This window comes from Monodon monoceros, unplaced genomic scaffold (assembly GCF_005190385.1).
Source record: "Monodon monoceros isolate NGI ecotype Baffin Bay Population unplaced genomic scaffold, NGI_Narwhal_1 Super_Scaffold_5, whole genome shotgun sequence".
Taxonomy (NCBI): domain Eukaryota; kingdom Metazoa; phylum Chordata; class Mammalia; order Artiodactyla; family Monodontidae; genus Monodon; species Monodon monoceros.
The window spans coordinates 30,023,536-30,044,906 of NW_021703782.1; the positions used below are offsets into that span (position 1 = coordinate 30,023,536).

General features: G+C 36.5%; 1 protein-coding gene across 1 annotated transcript in view; it reads right to left on the bottom strand.

The window, feature by feature from the left end:
- NAA35 (N(alpha)-acetyltransferase 35, NatC auxiliary subunit) overlaps positions 1–21,371 on the bottom strand; it is an 87,437-nt gene that overhangs the window by 32,129 nt on the left and 33,937 nt on the right. Inside the window, exons 10-12 of the mRNA XM_029201711.1 lie at positions 20,739–20,822; positions 19,801–19,915; positions 1,597–1,775 (exon numbers count right to left, since the gene is read on the bottom strand). Coding sequence (XP_029057544.1) covers positions 1,597–1,775; positions 19,801–19,915; positions 20,739–20,822 — 378 coding nt within the window. The remainder of the gene's footprint in view (positions 1–1,596; positions 1,776–19,800; positions 19,916–20,738; positions 20,823–21,371) is intronic.

Sequence of the window (21,371 nt, forward strand, 5' to 3'; positions counted from 1 at the left end):
GGAACAAAGACTTAAGCTGGGCTTTAATGATAAAGAATTAGTGGAGGGCTTCCCTGGTGGCGCAGTGGTTAAGAATCCGCCTGCCAATGCAGCGGACACGGGTTCGAGCCCTGGTTCACGAAGATCCCACATGCCGCGGAGCAACTAAGCCCATGCGCCACAACTACTGAGCCTGCACTCTAGAGCCCTTAAGCCACAACTACTGAAGCCCACGTGCCACAACTATTCAAGCCCGTGCGCCTAGACCCCGTGCTCCACAACAAGAGAAGCCACAGCAATGAGAAACCCGCACACTGCAATGAAGAGTATCCCCTGCTCACCACAACTAGAGAAAGCCCACGTGCAGCAAAAGACCCAACACAGCCAAAAATAAATGAATAAAAAATAAATGTAAAAAAGAAAGGAAAAAAAATTTTTTTAAGAAGGAAAAGTTACTATAAGAAAGAGCGTAACAGAAGCACAAATCTTTACTGACCATTTATCAATTATACCCCAGAGGCTGCTGCTAAATTCTAGGAATATAAACTAGATAATCTGTCATCTCAAGTAACACAGGTACAGAAGCAACCTGAAACCAAAAGGGAAGACTTCACAGAGGAAATGACATGGGGCTAGAAATTGTGTACCTCAACACTGAGGGGGAGCAACAGTCAAATGCATATATATGTATAGTCATGCAAAATTAATTAGTGTACTTATGTCTAAATAACACTATTTTTTTGCCCGTTTTTTACCTTCCTAATTGAAGTATATGTCATTATAGCCTTACCAATTAATAAAACTCCATCTCTGAATGTTTTAACATTCCCCAAATAAATCTTGTGTTTCTATATTTTAACCCATAAAAAAGATTAATCCAAAATATGCTAGCTTAAAAGTGTACATACTCTTTTACCCAATAACTTCACTGTTTAGCAATTTATCTTAAGGGGTAAGGAAGCACATGATATAAAGATTTACCTACAAAGATGTTCATCTTAGTATTGTTTATAAGTGTAAAACACTGAAAATGACCTAAATGTAATTCAACGTGAATGGACTAAAAAAATCTGTGGTATATACTTACAATGCAATACCATGTAGCCATTAAAATAATGCAGAAATATGTATATTTGCTGACACGAAAAGATGTTCGTCGTAATAGAGACTAGTGATGAAAAAGCAAGTTACCAAATACCATGATCCAATTTTTATATGAAAAAATATTTATACATATGCACATATATATGTACGTGTATATGTATACATGCATGCATAAACACAAACATTTATTTATATAAAAGGTTCTGAACACAGAATTGACGATTCAAAGCCCCATTCTTAGAACTTGGGTGAATTATCTAACTTCTCCACACTTTAGGTTCTTAATCTCTAGAATGGATAGTATAAAATCCTTATGAGGATTAAATACAAAAAGTACACACACACACACACACACACACACACACACACACACACACACGACTTAACTCTCCAGATATCACAGATAAGAGGTGAGCAGCATTATTTACCCTTGGGATGGTCAGTCTCCAAAAAGTAATAAACTATTCTGTTGTTAAATCAAAGTTACATTCCAGAATAGAGATTTGTACTTACCAGGATACAATGTAAATTTGTTAAATTGACCACCTCACAGACAGTTTTTATTCTATCTATTAATCTTGCAAAATAGTTGACCATTTCTTCCCTCTTTATTATTTTTGCGTATCGAGGGAAGGTGGGTGGAAGTAGTCTCTGGTTAACAAGAGGCTCAAAACCCATCATAATGGGATGATCTAAAAAGAAACAAAGGTAGCATTTTCAACATTTCTCTGAATTTTAAACCTCAAATACTACTAAATATAAAAAGAAAAAGGCCAGTTTCAAAAGCATCTCTGAATTCTAATCACAATATTCTCTAAATGGATTTTATAATTTACAATTAATGTATCTACACACACACATTTTTAAAATGAGATAAGCAGATTTAATAACCTAAAATCGTACTTCCTCCCGACATGGTGGTGGTAGTGGTGACAGAGAGAGGTTTCTACCTCAAAATTAACTCCAAGTCAAGAATGGGATAAAACAGGGTTAACATATTCTCTCAGAATAAATAAAAGGGCAATGCTGTATTAACCATGAGACGTGAAGAAATGTTTCAAACAGGAACACAAACATAGGCTTGTCTTCCCTTCATTTTCTGAACTGCAGAATCAACTCACACTCAACTACATAGTAATGTAAAGCGGCAGAGGAAAACAGTCCTCATCCCAATCCCATGAGTTTGGAATGCATTTTGCACTGAGATGTAATTCCAGAAATTCACAATGAAAATAACATATCACAAGAGACCTGAGGGTGAGTTCCTCTCTTCCATTCTTTGTCCTCTGGTGATCTCACTTTTCACAATAGTAGAAAGCTCCAAACTAAGTCTTTCTCAACTTGAAATTTCCTGCCACTTTTATAGAAAAAAATTCTGTACTCCAATGGAGTATGCATTGTCAGACTGACTCTATGGGACCTATTTTACAAATCTAGAAATTGTAGGTAACTGATAAACATGAAATTCTGTTCTGTCTGGTAGAGATTCAACCGACTTCTTCTATACTCTATAGAAAAATGTTTTGCCTCCATTTATAATTTATTTCAATATTCCACTACTCCATATAAATGTGTGTTTTAAAACTTTTCATGTCTGGTTGTGTCACTGAATGAGTTTCTTAACACATGTTCACTTTTATATCTGTATAAGAGTCATGGTTTTACCTTTGTCTGAAAATCATCTTTTAATACTTCCTATTCCCTAAGTACTATAAGATAAAAGCAAGCACAGTGACTTACAAGTATCATGTCCTTTTATGCCTCTTTGCTTATACAAACTATTCTCTCTACCTGTAAAACCTACCCCCTTGTTCTTAGCCTGAACTTGATATAGCTTGAATTCTCTCTCATCATTGTTCCTCCCAATGATGTACATACAATGTTCTTTGTATATATACTACTATACTGTCTGTGTGGGATTACATCATTTGTCTCTCTCTCTCTGAGTTCTTCTGAAAGCAAGAACAGGGTTGGATCCCAAACACCAAATTCCTGGCTCATAACATGCACTGGATACTTGTTTGCTGAATGACAAGATATGCATGCTCAAAATAAAATGAAAGACTGCCACCACTATAATAATTTGAATTTCTGATTTATAATACTTCATTTAGAACTAAGGTAAAAGTAGTAGTAACGATGCTGTAAGAAGCTTCTTTACCATATTAACATGAATACATTTCAGACTTTAATGATAAACACACAGAATCCAGATACTTAAATAGCCCATTACACTGATTTTCTCTGAAAGTATTCTAATATGCATGGAAAATTATTACCCAGGAATATGCATTTACTCTTAATACATCTATTTTTAGGCTTTAAACCACAAGTAGAAGATAAATACATAATAATACACTCATGAAAATTTATATTACCATGGAAAGAAGTAAATACTAATGGGAAATGGATAACAAACACAATATATTCTGACTTCAATTTTATACAAACAAAAAAGTGCAATATAAAACAATATTAACTTTTGAAACTCAGCTGTTCTGCACAGCTGATGTTTAGCAACATCCTTGACCTCGACCCACTACATACCAGTAGCAACCTCCTAACTGTAAAATGGATCCAGACATTGCCAGATGTCCCTGGGAAGCCCCAGTTGAGAAACACTGGTCTAGATGAACACAAGATGCAAGTATAATTCAGTGAGGATAAGCTCAGGATGTCAGAGGAGCGTCTTATCCATGTAAAAATTAGATGAAAGACTTCAAAGAAGTGAAGTCTAAGAAAAGACCTAAATGGGGACTCCCCTGATGGCACAGTGGTTAAGAATCCACCTGCCAATGCAGGGGACACAGGTTCAATCCCTGGTCCTGGAAGATCCCACATGCCTCGGAGCAGCTAAACCCGTGTGCCACAACTACTGAGGCTGTGCGCCACAACTACTGAAGCCCATGTGCCCTACAGCCCGTGTGCCACAACTACTGAGCCCATGCGCCACAACTACTGAAGACCATGCGCTCTAGGGCCCATGTGCCGCAACTACTGAGCCCATGTGCCTGCAACTACTGAAACCCGTGTGCCTAGAGCCCATGCTCCACAACAGGAGAAGCCACTGCAATGAGAAGGCCACACACTGTAATGAAGAGTAGCCCCTGCTCGCCGCAACTAGAGAAAGCCAGCACACAGCAACAAAGACCCAATGCAGCCAAAAATAATAAATAAAAATTTTTTTTAAAAAGACCTAAACGATAACTTAGTTAAAGGATAAAATATTAGTCAGGACAAAGTATTCCAAGCATATCAAAGGCCTGGAAGACAGATAATATGGCTGTTTTTCTTTTTCCCTTAGGGAGCTGCAATTTTCCAAGTCATAGTTTCTCTGAACTTAAAAGTAAAAATAGATGCTTATAAATAGAGTGAGGACAAAATCCCTAGGCACAACAGTTAGAAGTCATCTACATGTTTCTCTCTATTTTCTACACACATTTAAATTTCCCCCCTACATTTTTCTGGACATAGTCTTTGTAAATGGTTAAGTGCTAAAGTGGTTCCTAGTAGCTATTTTTAAGTCTCATCCTAGTAGCTATTTTTAAGTCTCAGCTGTTCTTGAATCTCATGCCTAAGGACTCTGTAACCATCCTATACAAGACATAGTAACTTGCCTAACTAGAAAAGAGCATAAGAACTGAGATATAATAAGAGATCAAAGCCGTTATTCAGGATATAGAAGAGTTAAGGAGGAGTGGGGATAAAAGCCAGGCAGGAGTTTGCATCTGATTTCATGGCAACACAAACTACAAAAAGTTAAAGACAGCTTTACCACACAAGCCCTCCCAGAATAAACCGGTCTAACATATTCCCACTAAATTTCATATATCTCTATCACACAATTTATCTCAAGACTGTCTTATATTAAAATAACCTGAATAGTCCTTACTAAATGAGCCTAGAAAAGATGCTAATTCACATCACTTTCTACCCATTGTGTGCTACGCTCAGTAAAGATTTCCTGAATTAAACTGGATACAGATCAGACAACTTCTAGACTCTCTTCTGACTTTACAAGTCTATAGGTGTACAAAAATTATCTTGGTTTTCCAGTTAAAAATACATAAAATTCTTCAATGCCAAATAAAATGATTTTCCCTTCACACTAGCACTCTTTTAAGTATACAATAATAAAATTACTATATTCAAAATATTATGGCACATTGGTTTAGAGTGTTTTAGTTACTAAAGTTCTTGCTAGATAACTGACCTTCATTATCAATAGCAGAAAAGTATTACAAACAGCACAAGGTCCTTGGATAAAAGATTTATAGTAACAATGTGCTTTGATTTAACTTAACAAAGTAAGTTATTCTAAAATTAATTAGATGCCAAAATTAAAGATTTGGAAGTGTGTAAGTCAAAAGAGATAGAGACATTATATCGTTTTTGGATAATACCTCTCTCCCAAGTTAGGCAATTTACAGTTAGACTTATTGAAATAAGTTTTAGATGCCCTGAAGTTGGAAGGAATTCTAGAAAACAATGCAGAAGCTGCTGAGGTTTTGCTATATTATATTACACTTCTTGGCTACTTGATTTCCCTTTATAAAATGTTATAAAGTTATGCTACGTGAAAGAAGCCAGACACAAAAGGACAAATATTGTATGATCCTGCTTATATGAGGTACCTAGAGTAGTCAAACTCATAGAGACAGAAAGTAGAATGGTGGTTGTCTGGGACTGGAGGAGGGGGAAATGGGGAGTTATTATTTAGTGAGTACAGAGTTTCAGTTTGGTAAGATGAAAATTTCTGGATATGGACAGTGGTGACAGTTTCACAACAATGTAAATGTACTTGATGCCACTGAATTCTACATTTAAAAATGGTTAAAATGGCAAATTTCATGTTATAAATATTTCAACACACACACACACACATACACGTTATAAAAAGGTATTTAACCACAACTGTTAACCTCAAAAAGCATAGTCTCAATGAATATTGTATCCTAATCACTGGTCAGAGTAAGTTATATAAGCAATATAATATGCATATAAATGATATTACAGACACATCTACAAATTTTGGAGTTTCTTTGGTGTGTATTTTTGAATAGGTATCCATGCAACAGATTTAAAAAGTTGCAAATGCAACAAAAGGAGGTACAAAGAAAAGCAAATCTCCTGCTCACTTGTGACTAGTTAATCTCTTGAGAACTAACCACTACTACAAGCTTCTTTCACGTGTGGTTATTTATATATATATATATATATATTTTCAACTTTATTGAGGTATACAATACAAATATTAAGATTATAGTTCATTGTTTTGAAAAATATATACAACCATGTAACTACCACCCCAATCAACGTATACAACATTTTCACCTCCCCAGAAGGTTCCCTTTCATCTCCCCAAAAGGGAGCCAGTCACTCCCATGCCCAGCAACCATGGCACTGTTTCCTCCATGAATAAATCAGTTGTTCCTACTTTGATACAAAAAGAGTCACACAATCTGTACTCTTTTATATCTAACTCCTTTCAGCATAATGTTTCAATGATTCATCCATTATGTTGTGTGCGTCAACATTCAATCTTTTCTACTGATGAAAACCATTTCATTGTATAGATATACCACTGTTTGCCCATTCAAACAACGTTACTTTTGTAAACAAAACATCAACATTTTATACACGCTAATCTGCTTTTCTGCATTATTTCTTAAGGTGGATTTTTCTTTTGAAACAATTTCAAACTTATAGTAAAGTTGCAAGTGCGGTCAATACCGAATCACTCTCAAATACAATGGCAGTGTTATTCCTATAAAGACATACCCTTATATATTCACGATTCAACAATCAGAATTAGGGAACTAACAATGACCAATTACTACCATCTAATGCTCAGACCTCATTCACGTTTTGCACACTGTACCAATAATATGCTTCAAATCGACATCAGAATCACAAGTTGTATTTATTTTCATTGTCTCTTAGTCTCCTTCAATCTGGAGCAGTTCTTCTGCTTGGCTTCTATGGATAACTTTGACAACTTTGAAGAATAACACGCCAATAATTTTGTATACTGCCCTTCAATGTGGTTTTCCTGTTTCCTTGTGATTAGATTCAAATTGTTAACCTTTGGATTATAAAAGAAGTGACATTATATTGTTCTTATTGCAACCCATCAGCAAAGTGGAGATTTTAACTAACTACTAGTGGTGTTAACTTTGATCACTTGATTAAGTTGGTGTCTGCCAGGCTTCTTCACTATTGTTACCTTTTCCCTTTCTAGTTAATAAATATTTGGGGTGCAGGGGAAGGACACCTAAGTATGCTCATTATCATCAAACTATCTACTCATTAACTCATTTATTTATATCAGTGTGGAGCCATGGCTTCTTCTTTTATTCAATTGGTTATGATCTATCAGAATTATTTATTTTGATGCTCAAGTTGTCCCCAACTTGGACTGTGTGAATGCCCATTCAAGCTGTTTTCTGTGTTTAATTGACCTGTCCCATCATTCTCTGAACATTTACTCACTTCCAGCTAATAAGACATTCCAGGCTCATCTTGTTCTTTCCCTGCCCTAGCCCTGGAATCACCCATTCCTCCAAGATGTACTAGTTCCTTTTATTTTTTATATTTTTTTCCAGTTTTATTGAGGTATAATTGACCATAAAATTGTAAGATATTTAAAGTGTACAATGTGATGATTTGATATATGTATAATTCTGAAAGGATTCCCTCCACTGAGTTAATTTATCACATCCATCACCTCACATATTTATTTTTTTCCTTTGATGAGAACATTTAAGTTTTACTCTTTGAGCAAATTTCAATTATACATTTCAGTGTTATCAATTATAGTCACCATTTCATACATCATATCATCAGACCTTATTCACCTTCTAACTGAAGGTCTGTACCCTTTTACCAACCTCTCCTTATTTCCCTCAGCCTCTGGCAACCATGTTTCTACTGCTTCTATGAGTTAAACTTTATCTCTTTTAAATTCCACATATAAGTGATACCATGCAGTATTTGTTTTCCTCTGTCTGGCTTATTTCACTTAGCACAATGCCCTCCAGGTTCATCCATGTTGTCACAAACAAGAGGATTTCCCTCTGTTTTAAGGCTGATTAATATTCCATTGTATATATATTGTATTTTTGTTATCCATTCATCCATCAATAGACACTTAGGTTGTTTCCATACCTTAGCTATAGTGAATAAAGCTAGAAAAAGCGTTAACTGAAAAAGCATGCTAATGGAAACCAAAAGAAGCATAGAAGTAGCTAAACTTATACCAGACTAAATAGACTTTAAGCCAAAGAATATAACAAAAGACAAAGAAAGTTATTACATAATAAAGCAGTCAATTCATCAAGAGGATATAACAAACGTAAATATTTATACATCCAACACAGGAGCACAAAAATAAAGCCAATATTCAGAGCTCTAAAAAGGGAAATAATAATTCAATAATACCAGGAGACTTCAATATCCCATTTTCAACAATGGATAGATCACCCAGACAGAAAATCAGTAAAAAAAAAAAAAAAAAAAAACCACTGGAATTAAACTACACATTATACCAGATGGAGCTAACAGACATATATGGAATGTTTCATCCAAGAGCAATAGAATACACATTCTTCTCAAAGGCACACTGAGGGACTTCCCTGGTGGCGCAGTGGTTAAGAATCCGCCTGCCAATGCAGGGGGCACGGGTTCAAGCCCTGGTCCAGGAAGATCCCACACGCCATGGAGCAACTAAGCCCATATGCCACAACTACTGAGCCTGCACTCCAGAGCCCATGAGCCACAACTACTGGAGCCTGCACGCTAGAGCCCGTGCTCCGCAACAAGAGAAGCCACTGCAATGAGAAGCCCGTGCACCAAAATGAGAGTAGCCCCCGCTCACCGCCAACTAGAGAAAGCCCATGCGCAGCAATGAAGACCCAACACAGCCAAAGAATAATTTAAAAAAAAAGGCAGATTGAACATTCTCCATGATAGAACATAAGATATGACACAAAACAACTCTTAACAAATTTAACACTGAAAGCACACCAACTATCCCTTCTGACCACAATAGTATGAAACTAGAACACAAGAAGAGGAAAGCTGTAATATCTACAAATATGTGGAAACTAAACAACACAATCCTGAACAACCAATGGGTCAAAGAAGAAAACAAAGGAGAAACTTTTCTTAAATCTTGAAAGAAATTAAAATTTTAAAAAAAACAACATACAAAAAGCTATAGGATACTACAAGTGCAGTTCTGAGAGGCAAGTTTATAGTGATAAATGCATATATTAAGAAATTAGATCTCAAATAACAACCTAACTTTACACCTCAATGAACTAGAAAAAGAACAAATTAAGCTCAAGTTAGCAGAAGGAAGGAAATAAAAGATCAGAGTAGAAATAAATGAGAAAGAAAAAGAATAGAAGAGCAACAAAACTAAGAGCTAATTTTTTGAAAAGATAAAATTGACAAACCTTTATCTACACTTTATGTCTTCTGATTGGAGAATTTATCCCATTTACAATTAACATAAATATTGATAGGTATGGATTTACCATTTCCTGTCTGTTAATTGTTTTCTGGTTGTTTTGCAATTCCTTTGTTCCATTTTTCCTTCTCTTGCTCTCTTCCTTTATTATTTGATGATTTTCTGTACTGGTATGCTTCCTTTCCCTTTTACCTTTTGCATATCTACTATAGGCTTCTGCTTTGTGGTTGCCATGAGCCTTGCATAAAACATATTTATAACAGTCTATCTGAAGTTGATAATAACTTCAAATGCATACAAAAGCTCCCTCCCCCCACATTTTATGGTTTTGACTTCACCATTTGCATATTTTTATGCTGTGTATCCAATAACAAATGACTGCAGTTATAGTTTTTTAAATACTTTTTGTCTTTCAACATTCATACCAGAGATATAAATGGTCTACCTGCCACCACTACAATATTAGAATTATTTTGAATTTAACTATAAATTTACCTTTACCAGTGAGTTTTATACTTGCATGTTTTCCTGTTACTAACTAGTGTCCTTTTGTTTCAAATGAAGAACTTCCTTTAACACTTCTTGTGAGGTCAGTCTAGTGGTGATGAACTCCTTTAGCTTGTCTGGAAATTTTTTCTCTCTTCCTTAATTCTTAAGGACAACTGCTGAATATTCTTGGTTAGCAGCTTTTTTGTTTTGTTTTCCCTCAGTACTTTGAGTATATCATCCCTCTCCCTTCCGGTCTGCAAGGTTTTTGCAGAAACAGCTACTGATAGTCTTATGGGGGGTTCCCTTGCACACAACCAGTTGCTTTTCTTTTGCTGCTCTTAAGATTCTAACTTTTGACAATTGTCAAAAGCTTTTGTCTCTAACTTTTGACTAATTACAATGTGTTTTGAGTGTGGGTCTCTTAGGATTCAACTTCTTTCGAACTCGCTGAGCATCCTGGATTTGGATATCTGTTTCTCTCCCCAGGTTAGGGAAGTTTTCAGCCATTATTTCTTTGAATATGCTTTCTGCCCTGTTCCTCTCTCTTCTCCTTCTGGAACCCCTATCATGCATATATTGGTCTTCTTGATGTTGTCCCACAAATCCCATAATCTATCTCTTTTTTTCCTACTGTTTGAATGAATTCCACTGCCCTGTCAAGTTTGCTGACTCTTTCTTCCACTTGATCTAGTCTGCTGTTGAACCTCTCGATTTTTCAGTTCATTTTTTGAATTCTTCGGCTCTGTGATTTCTCTTGTGTACTTTTTAATATTTACTATCTCCTTGTTGAAACTCTTATTTTGTTCATGCATTACTTCCTAACCTTGGTGAGCATCTTTATAACTTTTGTTTTAAACTCTCAATCAGGTAAACCACTTATCTCCACGTCATTAAGATCTGTTTCTGGATATTTACCTTACTCCTTTGTTTGGAATATATTCCACTGTTTCTTCATTTTTCTTGACTCTCTGTTGGTTTCCGTGCATTAGATAAAACAGTCATATCTTCCAGTCTTGACAGAGTGGTCTCATGTAGGAGACGAATATTGTCATATAAGAGATGGACCTCGTCAATCAGCCCAGACCAAGGCCTTAGTTTTCTCTCAAAGTTTTGTGACCGTCCAAGCCGCCTCCTTTGCTCTTAGTGGCTCCCAGTAGTTGAGGGTGTGCCAAGACCCATCAGTGTCCAAATGGGAAGGATCACAATCAGAACCTAGATGTATGCTGCTTAGAAGCTGGACCCTCAGGGAGCAGCTGGATAAGTATGTAGTTAAACTTCTTCCAGGGAGAAAGTGGGAGAAGGTTGTTTTTGCCTAATCCTTCTTTGCTGGACCTTGGTACATGGCCATGGGGAAGGGTTCTCCTGCACTCATTAACAACTATTTGTTTGATAAAGCCCTGTAAGACTCTTGAATACAAACCCCATTGGCCATTAGAGCCAGATGACCTGGGGGCTCATCCCTCAGATGGCAGCTGCAAAAGCTTGGGCACCAGATGTGTGTACAAGCTTTTTTTTGGGAGACGCTGTCAACTGGGTTTTATTATTGGAGCAGGCTAATGGGGAGAAGGTGGGAGAGATGCCTGCTGGCTTCCCCTGTCTCTGGGGAAGATTTCAGGTAGCCCTTAGATGCCCACTAAATTAGAAGCCCAGCATGCAGGCAGCGGCTTTTAAAGTACAGAGTTAAACCTATTTCAGGGAAAGACTGGAAGACGGGTTATTTCGTTTGCTCTCTGTGCTGAACCTTGGGGTGTAGAGTCAGTTTAAAAATGCTTCTTTGCTATAGTCTTCTGGAACTCATGAGTGGAAGCCTCTTTGGCTATCACCGCCAGATCTGGGTCCCATGCTTCAGGCAGAAGCCACAAAAGCTGGGGTACAAACGTATGTACAAACTTTTCCAGGCAGATTCCGGTGACTTGGAGTGGGCTGGAGGCAGAAGCCAGGCAGCCGGCCCCTAGTGTCTGCTAAATTAGATGCTTGGCCCTCAGACAGCAGCTTTTAATGTATACAGATAAACCTCTTTCAAGGAAAGACTAGGAGATGGGCAATTTTGCCTGCTTCCTCCGAGCTGATCCCTGTGGGGACAGTCATAGCAAGTGACTGCATTCCCAATAGGAACTGCTCCTCTGGTTGGCATAGTCTTATAGGTCTCATGGACACAAGCCCCACTGGCTTTCAGAGCTAAGTGTTTTGGGAGCCTATCCCTCAGGAAGGAGTCAAAGTTGGGGTGCTAGATGTAGGCTCCAAATGCTTCACTCCTCAGATAGAACCTGAGTATTGGGGGTCCTCTCCCAATTGTGTGGTGCTATGTCAGGGGTGGGGTTTTGTTCTCCCTCATCTGGGTCCTACTGTTACAGTGTTTGGCTGTTTGTTTTTTTCTTTTTTTTTTTTTTTTTTAAGGTTATAAAGGTTTCCTATTTTTTAAGAAGTTGAGAGGATTCTGTTTCTCATATTCCTATAGTTTTCAATTGGTTGTAGACAAGAGAAGCAAGCAGCAGAAATATCTTTAACTCCAAAAACCAGAAGTCCTCTAGATTACACATATCCCTCACATGTGTGAGGATGTATGTTTATTTTTTGTAAAAAGAAAATGTTTTAAAAGAGTAAAACCATCTCAAGTTCCTGGCACTAGTACCTCATGACACAGGCCTCTCTAATGGGTGTTGATTTTAAAATGAAGTCAGTTCCCACCTCTCCTGTGCACTGCCAAACCAGCGTACGAAGCTGACTGGGTTGAGGCAGCATAATTTCTGCTTTAGCACCAAGTACAGCCCTCAGGAGGTTAAAGGGTTATTTAACCCTTTTGTTATTTAACCCTATTGTCTACCAGACAATAAACCATCATAATTCTAAACTATATTTTAATCTACTTTTAATTCACATTAACTTTTAATTTAGTTTCTTTTACTCAGTCATAAATGCATACCACTTGAGAATCAAAGGTTTTTATTAAAACTAACAATCTTCTGCCCACCCTCTCCTGCCAATTCCATTATTTCCTCTCTTCCCAGAGGCAATGTCTTCCACTTCTTCTTAGCTCTTTTGGTATTTACCTCCATATCACCAAATTTATAGTGCTACTTACTTCATATTTTTTCAGTTTTACACGTTATCTGACTTACTCCAGCTTCAAAAGGAGATGATATGTGTAAAAAAGAGATAATGAAAAAGATATGAAGTAGCAGCTATAAGCACATATAAATTATACGCATATATACACTTCTGTCCTCTCACCTCCAACACAGATCAAAATTTTGATTATAATCAATGTTCAGCACCGTTATGATTAAGTAAATTACATTCATATTTGGGCCATGGATAACTTTCGCAAACACGGAAATAAGTTTTACTTTCATATATATTCTGAAGTTAATCACTTCTTACTTTTTGTTTGCTTTGTTTGTATGTACTTAACACTTTTTTTTTTTTTTTTTTTTGCGGTACGTGGGACTCTCACTGCTGCGGCCCCTCCCGCCGCGGAGCACAGGCTCCGGACGCGCAGGCCCAGCGGCCACGGCTCACGGGCCCAGCCACTCCGCGGCATGTGGTATCCTCCTGGACCAGGGCACGAACCCACGCCCCCCGCACCGGCAGGCGGACTCCCAACCACTGCACCACCAGGGAAGCCCTGTACTTAACACTTTAATTCGACCCCAAATCCTTTGCCAATTCTCTAAATCTCTTTTTTCTACATTAAAGAGAACAGCTATTGTATCAATTTCATTGGTGACAACAGATCTTGTATCTACTTTGCGCCATCTACCCTCAAGCCTTGTGACTTTGTTCAGTCTGGACTTGTCCTCCATGTATTATGCTCAGATATATAGTATCTTATGATCTTGCTGCACTATCACCCTATGATTTCCTTCATTATTCTCTTATGCTGGATTCTTATATTCCTTAAACTCCATACTTTCCTTTACCTTGATTTACTTCCTTGTTTTAATGGAGCACATTCCAGTAGCCTTGAAAAACTTTTGGGGAGATTAATTTTGTAAGATTTTAAATACCTGAAATTATCTTTCTTCACAATTAAATGATAATTTTGGAAAAGGATTCAATGATTAGAAACCATTTCCCCCCCAAATTCTGAAAACACTGGTCCACTGCTTTCCTTTTAATCACAATTCTACTGAGATATAATTAACATACCATATAATTCATCTATTAAAAGTGTACAATAGTTTTTTAGTATATTCAGAGTTATAAAACCACCACCACCATGAAAAACAGAACATTTTCATCACCCTAAGAAAAAACTCCATATACATTAGCAGTCCTCCTTCTTCCCACCCTCCTCCAGCCCTAGGCAACCACTGATCTACTTTCTGTCTCCCTGGATTTGCCTACTCTGGATGTTTTATATAAATGAAAATCATATACGATCTTTTGTGAGTGGCTTTTTCTACTTAGCGTGTTTTCAAGGTCCCTCCATGTTGTAGCAGATATTAGTACTTCATTTAATTGCCAAATGCTACTCCATTGCATGGATGCACAACATTTATCTGCTCATCTGCTGATGGACATCTGGGTTGTTTCCACCTTTTGGCTATCATGAATAATAGTGTTGTGAGCATTAATGTACAACTTTTTGTGTAGACATATATTTCCATTTCTCTTGGGTGTATATATACTCCTAATATTAGAATGGCTGGGTCATGTGATAAATCTACATTATACGTTTTGAGACACTGCAAGACTGTTTTCCAAAGTAGTTGCATTATTTTATACTTCCACCAGCAGTGTATGAAGGTTCCAGTTTCTCCATAACCTCACCAACACCTGTTACTACCTGTCTTTTTGATTACAGCCATCTAGTGGTTGGGAAGTGGTATCTTTTCGTTTTGATTTGCATTTCCCACGGCACATCTATTTTTTCACATGCTTATTGGCCATCTGTAAATCTTATTCAGAGAAATGTCTAATTTATATAGATCCCTTGCCTATTTTTTCACTGACTTAATTTTTCTTTTTATTGATTCTTAAGGTTTATGTCTAGGTTTTAGAGTTTCATATTTTTAGTTCTTACATTTATGTCACTGATCCATTTTGAGTTAATTTTTGTTTATGATGTGAAAAGGGGGTGGGGGAGGGTACCAAACTTTATTCTTTTGCATGTGGTTATCCAATTGTCCCAGTGTCATTTGTTGAAAATACTTTTCTTTCCCCATTGAATTGTCTTGGCACTCATGTCAAATATCATCTGACCACAAACATGAGGGACCATTTTTGGATTTCCAATTTTAGTCCACTAATCTATGTCTATCTTTATGCTAGTTCCAAACTCTCTTGATTAATGTAGCACTGCAGTAAGTTTTAAAATCAAGAAGTGTGACTACTTCAACTTTGTTCTTTGCTCCACTAACTTCTAGCTTCCATTCCTGTTGTCGAAGTTTGATTACATTGTCTTGATTCTGTGTGTGCAACTTGCTTTTCCCTTTCAAATCTCTTAGGATCTTCTACTTTTCCCCACTATTCTAAAATTTCATGATGATATGCCTTGATAGAAGTCTACTTTCATCCTAATTGTGCTGGGTAACTCTTAACTGGCCCTCTTAACCTGGGTATTTGCTTCATTTCCTTCCAGGAAATCTTCTTAAATGATCAAGTGATATTTTTTTTTGCTTCTATTTTCTGATCTCTATTTCTGGAAAAACTTTTATCAATTTATCCTTCATTTATCTTGTTTATTTATTATTTATCTTTATTAGACAATGGACCTTCTGGACTGATCCTATAGTATTTTTACTTTTTTCCTCCTTATTTTCAACCTGTTCATTTTTATTCTACTTTCTCTAAGATTTCCTCAACTTTATGTTCTATATTTTCTATTTTTTAATGATTTCTGCTCTTATATTGTGAACCTCAAATATACTCTTTTTTCCCTTTTTTTTAATAACATCTTATTTTTGTTTTACATATGCATTATTTTTTTTTCATTTTTTTAAAGGTTTTTGTTTGCTTGCCTGTTTTGGTCTTTTTTATAGGCTAGACATTTCCACCCATGACTATATACTCGGGCTTGAAACTAAAGGACCAAAACCTCATTAAGAGCTCTATGAATTAGGTTAGGCTTTTCTACCAAACCATTTTATCAGGAGAACTGCTAATACCAATAAATTTAGATTTTTCTGATGTTTTTCTCCATCTCTTGGGTTTGCCAGATTTCCCTAAGGGTCTTCCAAATTCTTAGGTGAAGTGCAATAGCCAGGCTGCACCGTTTTGGAAGCTGAGTAGGCGGGAAAAACAACTAGAGCTTCACGTGGTGTGCAGGAAAGGAGAGAACAGGTGTTACAATAAGTATTTAAATTACCACTTAGCTCCCCATAATGTGTACCATTCAACAGTGTCTGGTATCTTCTCAGTTCAGAATCTCTCTGCTCCCCTATTCCAGAGAATAAACTTTTAGTATTCTGAGGCTCAGGAATGTTACCATGGAGAAAATGGGGAGGAAATCTCTGTTTCTAAACAGTTTTCAACCAGTTCTCATCACCATTAATTCTCATCCTCATTTTTAGAGGTACCTGGTATACTAAAAATGAGGCCCTTCAGAGGTCTGCAGTATAAACTGGACTGTATCTTGCCTTTCCCTATCAGTGGCTAAGAACTCAGTTACTTGTGGACAGACAGCTCAATGTCCTTCTGTTTTCCAGCTTCTAAAATTCTGTTGCTATTGTCTTCTTTTCCTTTTCCTCGTTATTGATTATACCTATTTTTTAAAAATATCCAAACACTTACCATTGTTTCATTAAGGTTTCAGAAGGTAAATGCATGTCTTTAATCTACCACTTGAATCAGACGCCTTTTAATTTTTTTCAAAAGAATGACAGGCCTCTTTTTGTTTTTGTTGTTTTGTCCGTGCCGCTCAGCTTGTGGGATCTTAGGTCCCCAACCAGCGACTGAACCCGTGCCTTGAAGCAGTGAAAGCACAGAGTCCTAACCACTGGACTACCAGGGAATTCTCCAAGGCCTCTTGAAACTGAACGTCAGATTTGGAGATACACTTCAAAAGTACCTACCAATTTCAGGCAACATAAGTTTAATTAAATTTTTCATTTCCATTAGCAAATGTTAAAGATGCTTGCATTCTAAAGAGTAAACCAAGCCTAAACCACAGATAACTATAAAAGAATATGGGAAAGAGAAATAAATTTTGACAAGTAGAACATGGAAAATCTCATTGGAAGAAATTATCTGAACATTATTTTGAAGAATTCCACAGACATATAAAAAGAAGTATAGAATTCACAAGCAATACAACAGCATAAACAAATACAAGGAGCAACATGTGCTTCACTGGATCCTCTTCTTATTTTTTCAACAAAGTTCTAACTCAAGGTCCTGAACTCAGCAGGCCCTGAAGAACCATATCCACTCCTTCAACTTTAATTAGCACTTAACATGAAAATAACTCCAAAACCTGCTCTTCCATCCATTTTCCAGAGCAAAATATTTACTTTGCCGGTGGACTGTTCCAAGTCACCGCGTCAAAAACTCCCATTCGTCATACCTGAGCTGCTTTCCTTAAGCATCTCTTGTTCCCAAACCATTTCTGCCTCCTTCATCTTCAACACACCACATCCACTGAGTAAACCCACCAGCAAGTAATACTTGAATCAAGTTTGATTCTTCCTACTTTCTCCCTTTACACTGCTGTTTCCAAGTTCCCACTGATTAAGTAGCTTTTCAATGAGAAGCTAAAATTAATGTTCAGCAATTTCAAGCTTTACACAGTCATTTTGTCACTAGCTGGAGTTGTACTAATATTAAGAAGGCAGGGCTGCCCTGGTGGCGCAGTGGTTAAGAATCCACCTGCCAATGCAGGGGACACGGGTTCAAGCCCTGGTGCGGGAAGATCCCACATGCCGTGGAGCAACTAAGCCCGTGTGCCACAACTACTGAAGCCCGTGAGCCTAGAACCCGTGCTCCGCAAGGAGAGGAGCCACCGCAATGAGAAGCCTGTGCACCGTAACCAAGAGTAGCCCCCACTCGCCGCAACTAGAGAAAGCCCACGCGCAGCAAAGAAGACCCAACACAGACATAAACAAATAAATAAAATAAATTTAAAAAAAATATTAAGAAGGCAAAATGAATAACCTGAGACCAAAACTAATCTACACTATGGCTTTATCACCATTTTCTTAGAATAAACATTGCTGGGAAGGCATTCGCTTTTTTTTATTATAGAACTGTTTAGCTTCAGGCTTCAGTTGGATAATTACAAAGTTAAATTAAGTGAGCTTAAACAGTGTTTAACTAAGCACAGAGTGAATACTCCCTAAATTTAAAACTTCACTTGCTTAGTTTATTCAAACCAACTTTATGCAAGCCATCTTCCTAAAGCTTACTCATGAACAGCCCATAAAACCAGAGAAACAGTTGAGAACGTACACACAGGTTTGTTTGTTTGTTTGCTTGTTTTTAAGTGCTGACTGATCTGAACTACAGGGAAGCCACAGACCACATGGGCAACTAATGCTCCCATGGCAATTATTATTCTCAGTTATAGACCAGAACAGCCCACAGTAGTCAGGATATGGCAAAAGGAGCATCAGAATAGTCATCTGAAAGACTCTTGTTTTGCATCATAATACCCTACTGATACATAACCAACCAACCAACCAAATTATTTGGAAGCAATGTATTTTACAGTGGTTTTCATAAAGTATTCTTGCACTAGATTTCAAAGTATTGAAGAGTTGTAGATATGTTTACCTCTCTGTAAACATGTACTAGATAGCTTGCTATGCATAAAAACCTTTTTCTTTTTAAGGTCCCATGGTTATAGAATGTCACCTAGTCAATCATCTAATAGTCACTTATCTTCCCCTCTCCTGGAGAAAATGGTAATGAATTAATAATGAATTTATAAGTTCAGTATAATTATTATCCATAAAGATAATACTGATTTCCTAAACTAAATTACCTTTTGGACTGCTCCACTACCTAACCTTTGATTAAGAAAAAAAATTCATGGGAAGGGGAATACCACAACTTCTGTCTCTAAAAGGAGGGGAAAGGATGAAAAAGGAAAAGAGTGTGAATCAATAAAACTGGACTTCCTGGTCAGAGGACTAACAACTGTGAAAAACTAATTTTAAAATACAAATATCATCTCATTTTAATGGTTTTAAGGATAACCAAAATTGCTACACATTACTAAAATGCTAACTCAGTTGGAGCTTTTACAATAAAGGTACACTATTCCTTTTATTTTTAAGGCCTAATTCATAAATAAAATCTACTGCCTGTCAACAATGTACCAAGCACTGTAGAGACACGCAAAGAAGAGACTCTGGCCTAATAGTACTAAAAATCTCATGGAAAGACAAAAGGTAAACTATAATATGATATACTAAAAAAATGTAACAAAGGCATGTATGAATGCAATGAGGCCACAGAGGGAATACCTAGGCCTGCCTGGTGGAGTCAGGGAAGACTGTGTAACGGAGCTGATGATCTCTCAAAGGAGTAAAAGGGGAGACGTGATTAAAAAAGAACGATTTACTGCTGACATCACAGCCTGATCACGAGACAGGGTAAAGATTCAGAACCCAAACAGTAAGATACAGGAGATGGCAAAGTGGTCTAGAAAAAATTTAAAAAGAAGGTACCATAAACACTCTATATAAGTCTATGGAGCAAAACATTCCAAAGTCTGCATAGACTGACTTAACGGATATTTTAGAACAAACCAAACGCTATATATGCTGGATGGGAAAGAACAAAAAAAGAGTAGGAGCAAAACAGACAATTACCTCCTTTTGTAGTATCATTCTGGGCCTGGATGCCATGATGCAATGAATTATGAATGGCAGAAAGAAGATCTGCTGCTTGAACCATCAATTTTTGAGCTTCTGCAACAGCACTGGTCTAGCAAATAAATCACCAAAAACATTCTTACATATTCTTTCACTGAAAGATATACATTAAATAGGAAAATCCTATAAACAATAATGAAATTAAATGCTTGCTGTAATGACATTGGTTTTTCACAAACTATTCACTTAATATAGGATGCCCAGATCCTGTTAGGATAGAAATAATTTTTTTACCCATATCTATACATTGTAGGAGCCATTAAAGAACAATAGGAAACATTTCTGGTTTATTCTACTAATCTCATGTTTAAAAAAAAAAAAGAGAGATGCAATCAACTAGAAAATGGGAAATTGCAACATTCCTACTAAATCATTCATCAAGGTGAAATTTCAAAAAAAGAACAGAATTACAGAAGTTAGTAAAGGTTGGATCTCTACTTAACCACTTATTAACTATTCACAAATTAGTCTATAATTTACTTAGAGTTAATGCAATATACAAAAATATTCACCATTTATTCCACACAAATCTAATTATTTAACTGAATGAAAGAGGCCTACCTAAAACTCTCATTTTTAATTTCTCCAATTCACAATAACTACCCAGAAGCAATTTCAGCTTCTGTTATTTTACCAACTAATACGTAATATGTTATTTTTATATCAACAACAGACATGGACATGGTACGGAGCAGAATGTAAAATTCATGTGACTTTTGGAGAAAATCAGGGATACTCTGATGTAAACACACCAAATGCTGAGTGCTGTATATGTGTGCATATACATTTCAATGGAAAAGTCTCAGAACTACCAAAATAAAGCATTCCATCGAAAAAAAAAACACTAAAATTTAGATTATAGTAAATACCCTTACCTCTTTCTTAGTAAAAGCTATAAGCACTGTCAGTAACACTCGAGTAAATTTCACTCTGCTGAATACTGCTAAACACTGTTGGTGCTAAAAAACAAGAAAGGACTAAAAGTTAAAAGATGCAAAGTCTGTCAAAGAAATTTCATTTTAAAATATAGTATTTTAAGTCCTAAATCTCAGTGTTAATAACTTACTATTGAATACATTACAAACACCTTCACTTATAGTCTTTTAAATGTCTGAAAAATGAGTTGCAGAAAACATAATAAAACAAAGCCTATTTTATTGAAATAGAAATACATAATAAAGCTTATTATGTCAAGAGCACTGATTTTTCCCTAAGTCAGGAGTTACACTATTATTTCAAAACTGATTTAATTAGCATTTTTAAAAGGACTGATAAAAAGGTGCTTTAAGCAGAGTCAGAAAATTTAGGATCTTAACAAAGGTTTGACAACTTTTAATACTGTGTAAGTTCTTGAATTCTGCCAACTTTTGGTGGATCATCTGTTAAAAAAAAAGATCATTTTTTTCTTCCTACCTCACAGGAATATTGAAGAGCTTTGAAATCATGTATTTGAAAGAGCTGTATTATAATTCTATCAAAATAAATACAAGGGAAATAAACTCCCTTGC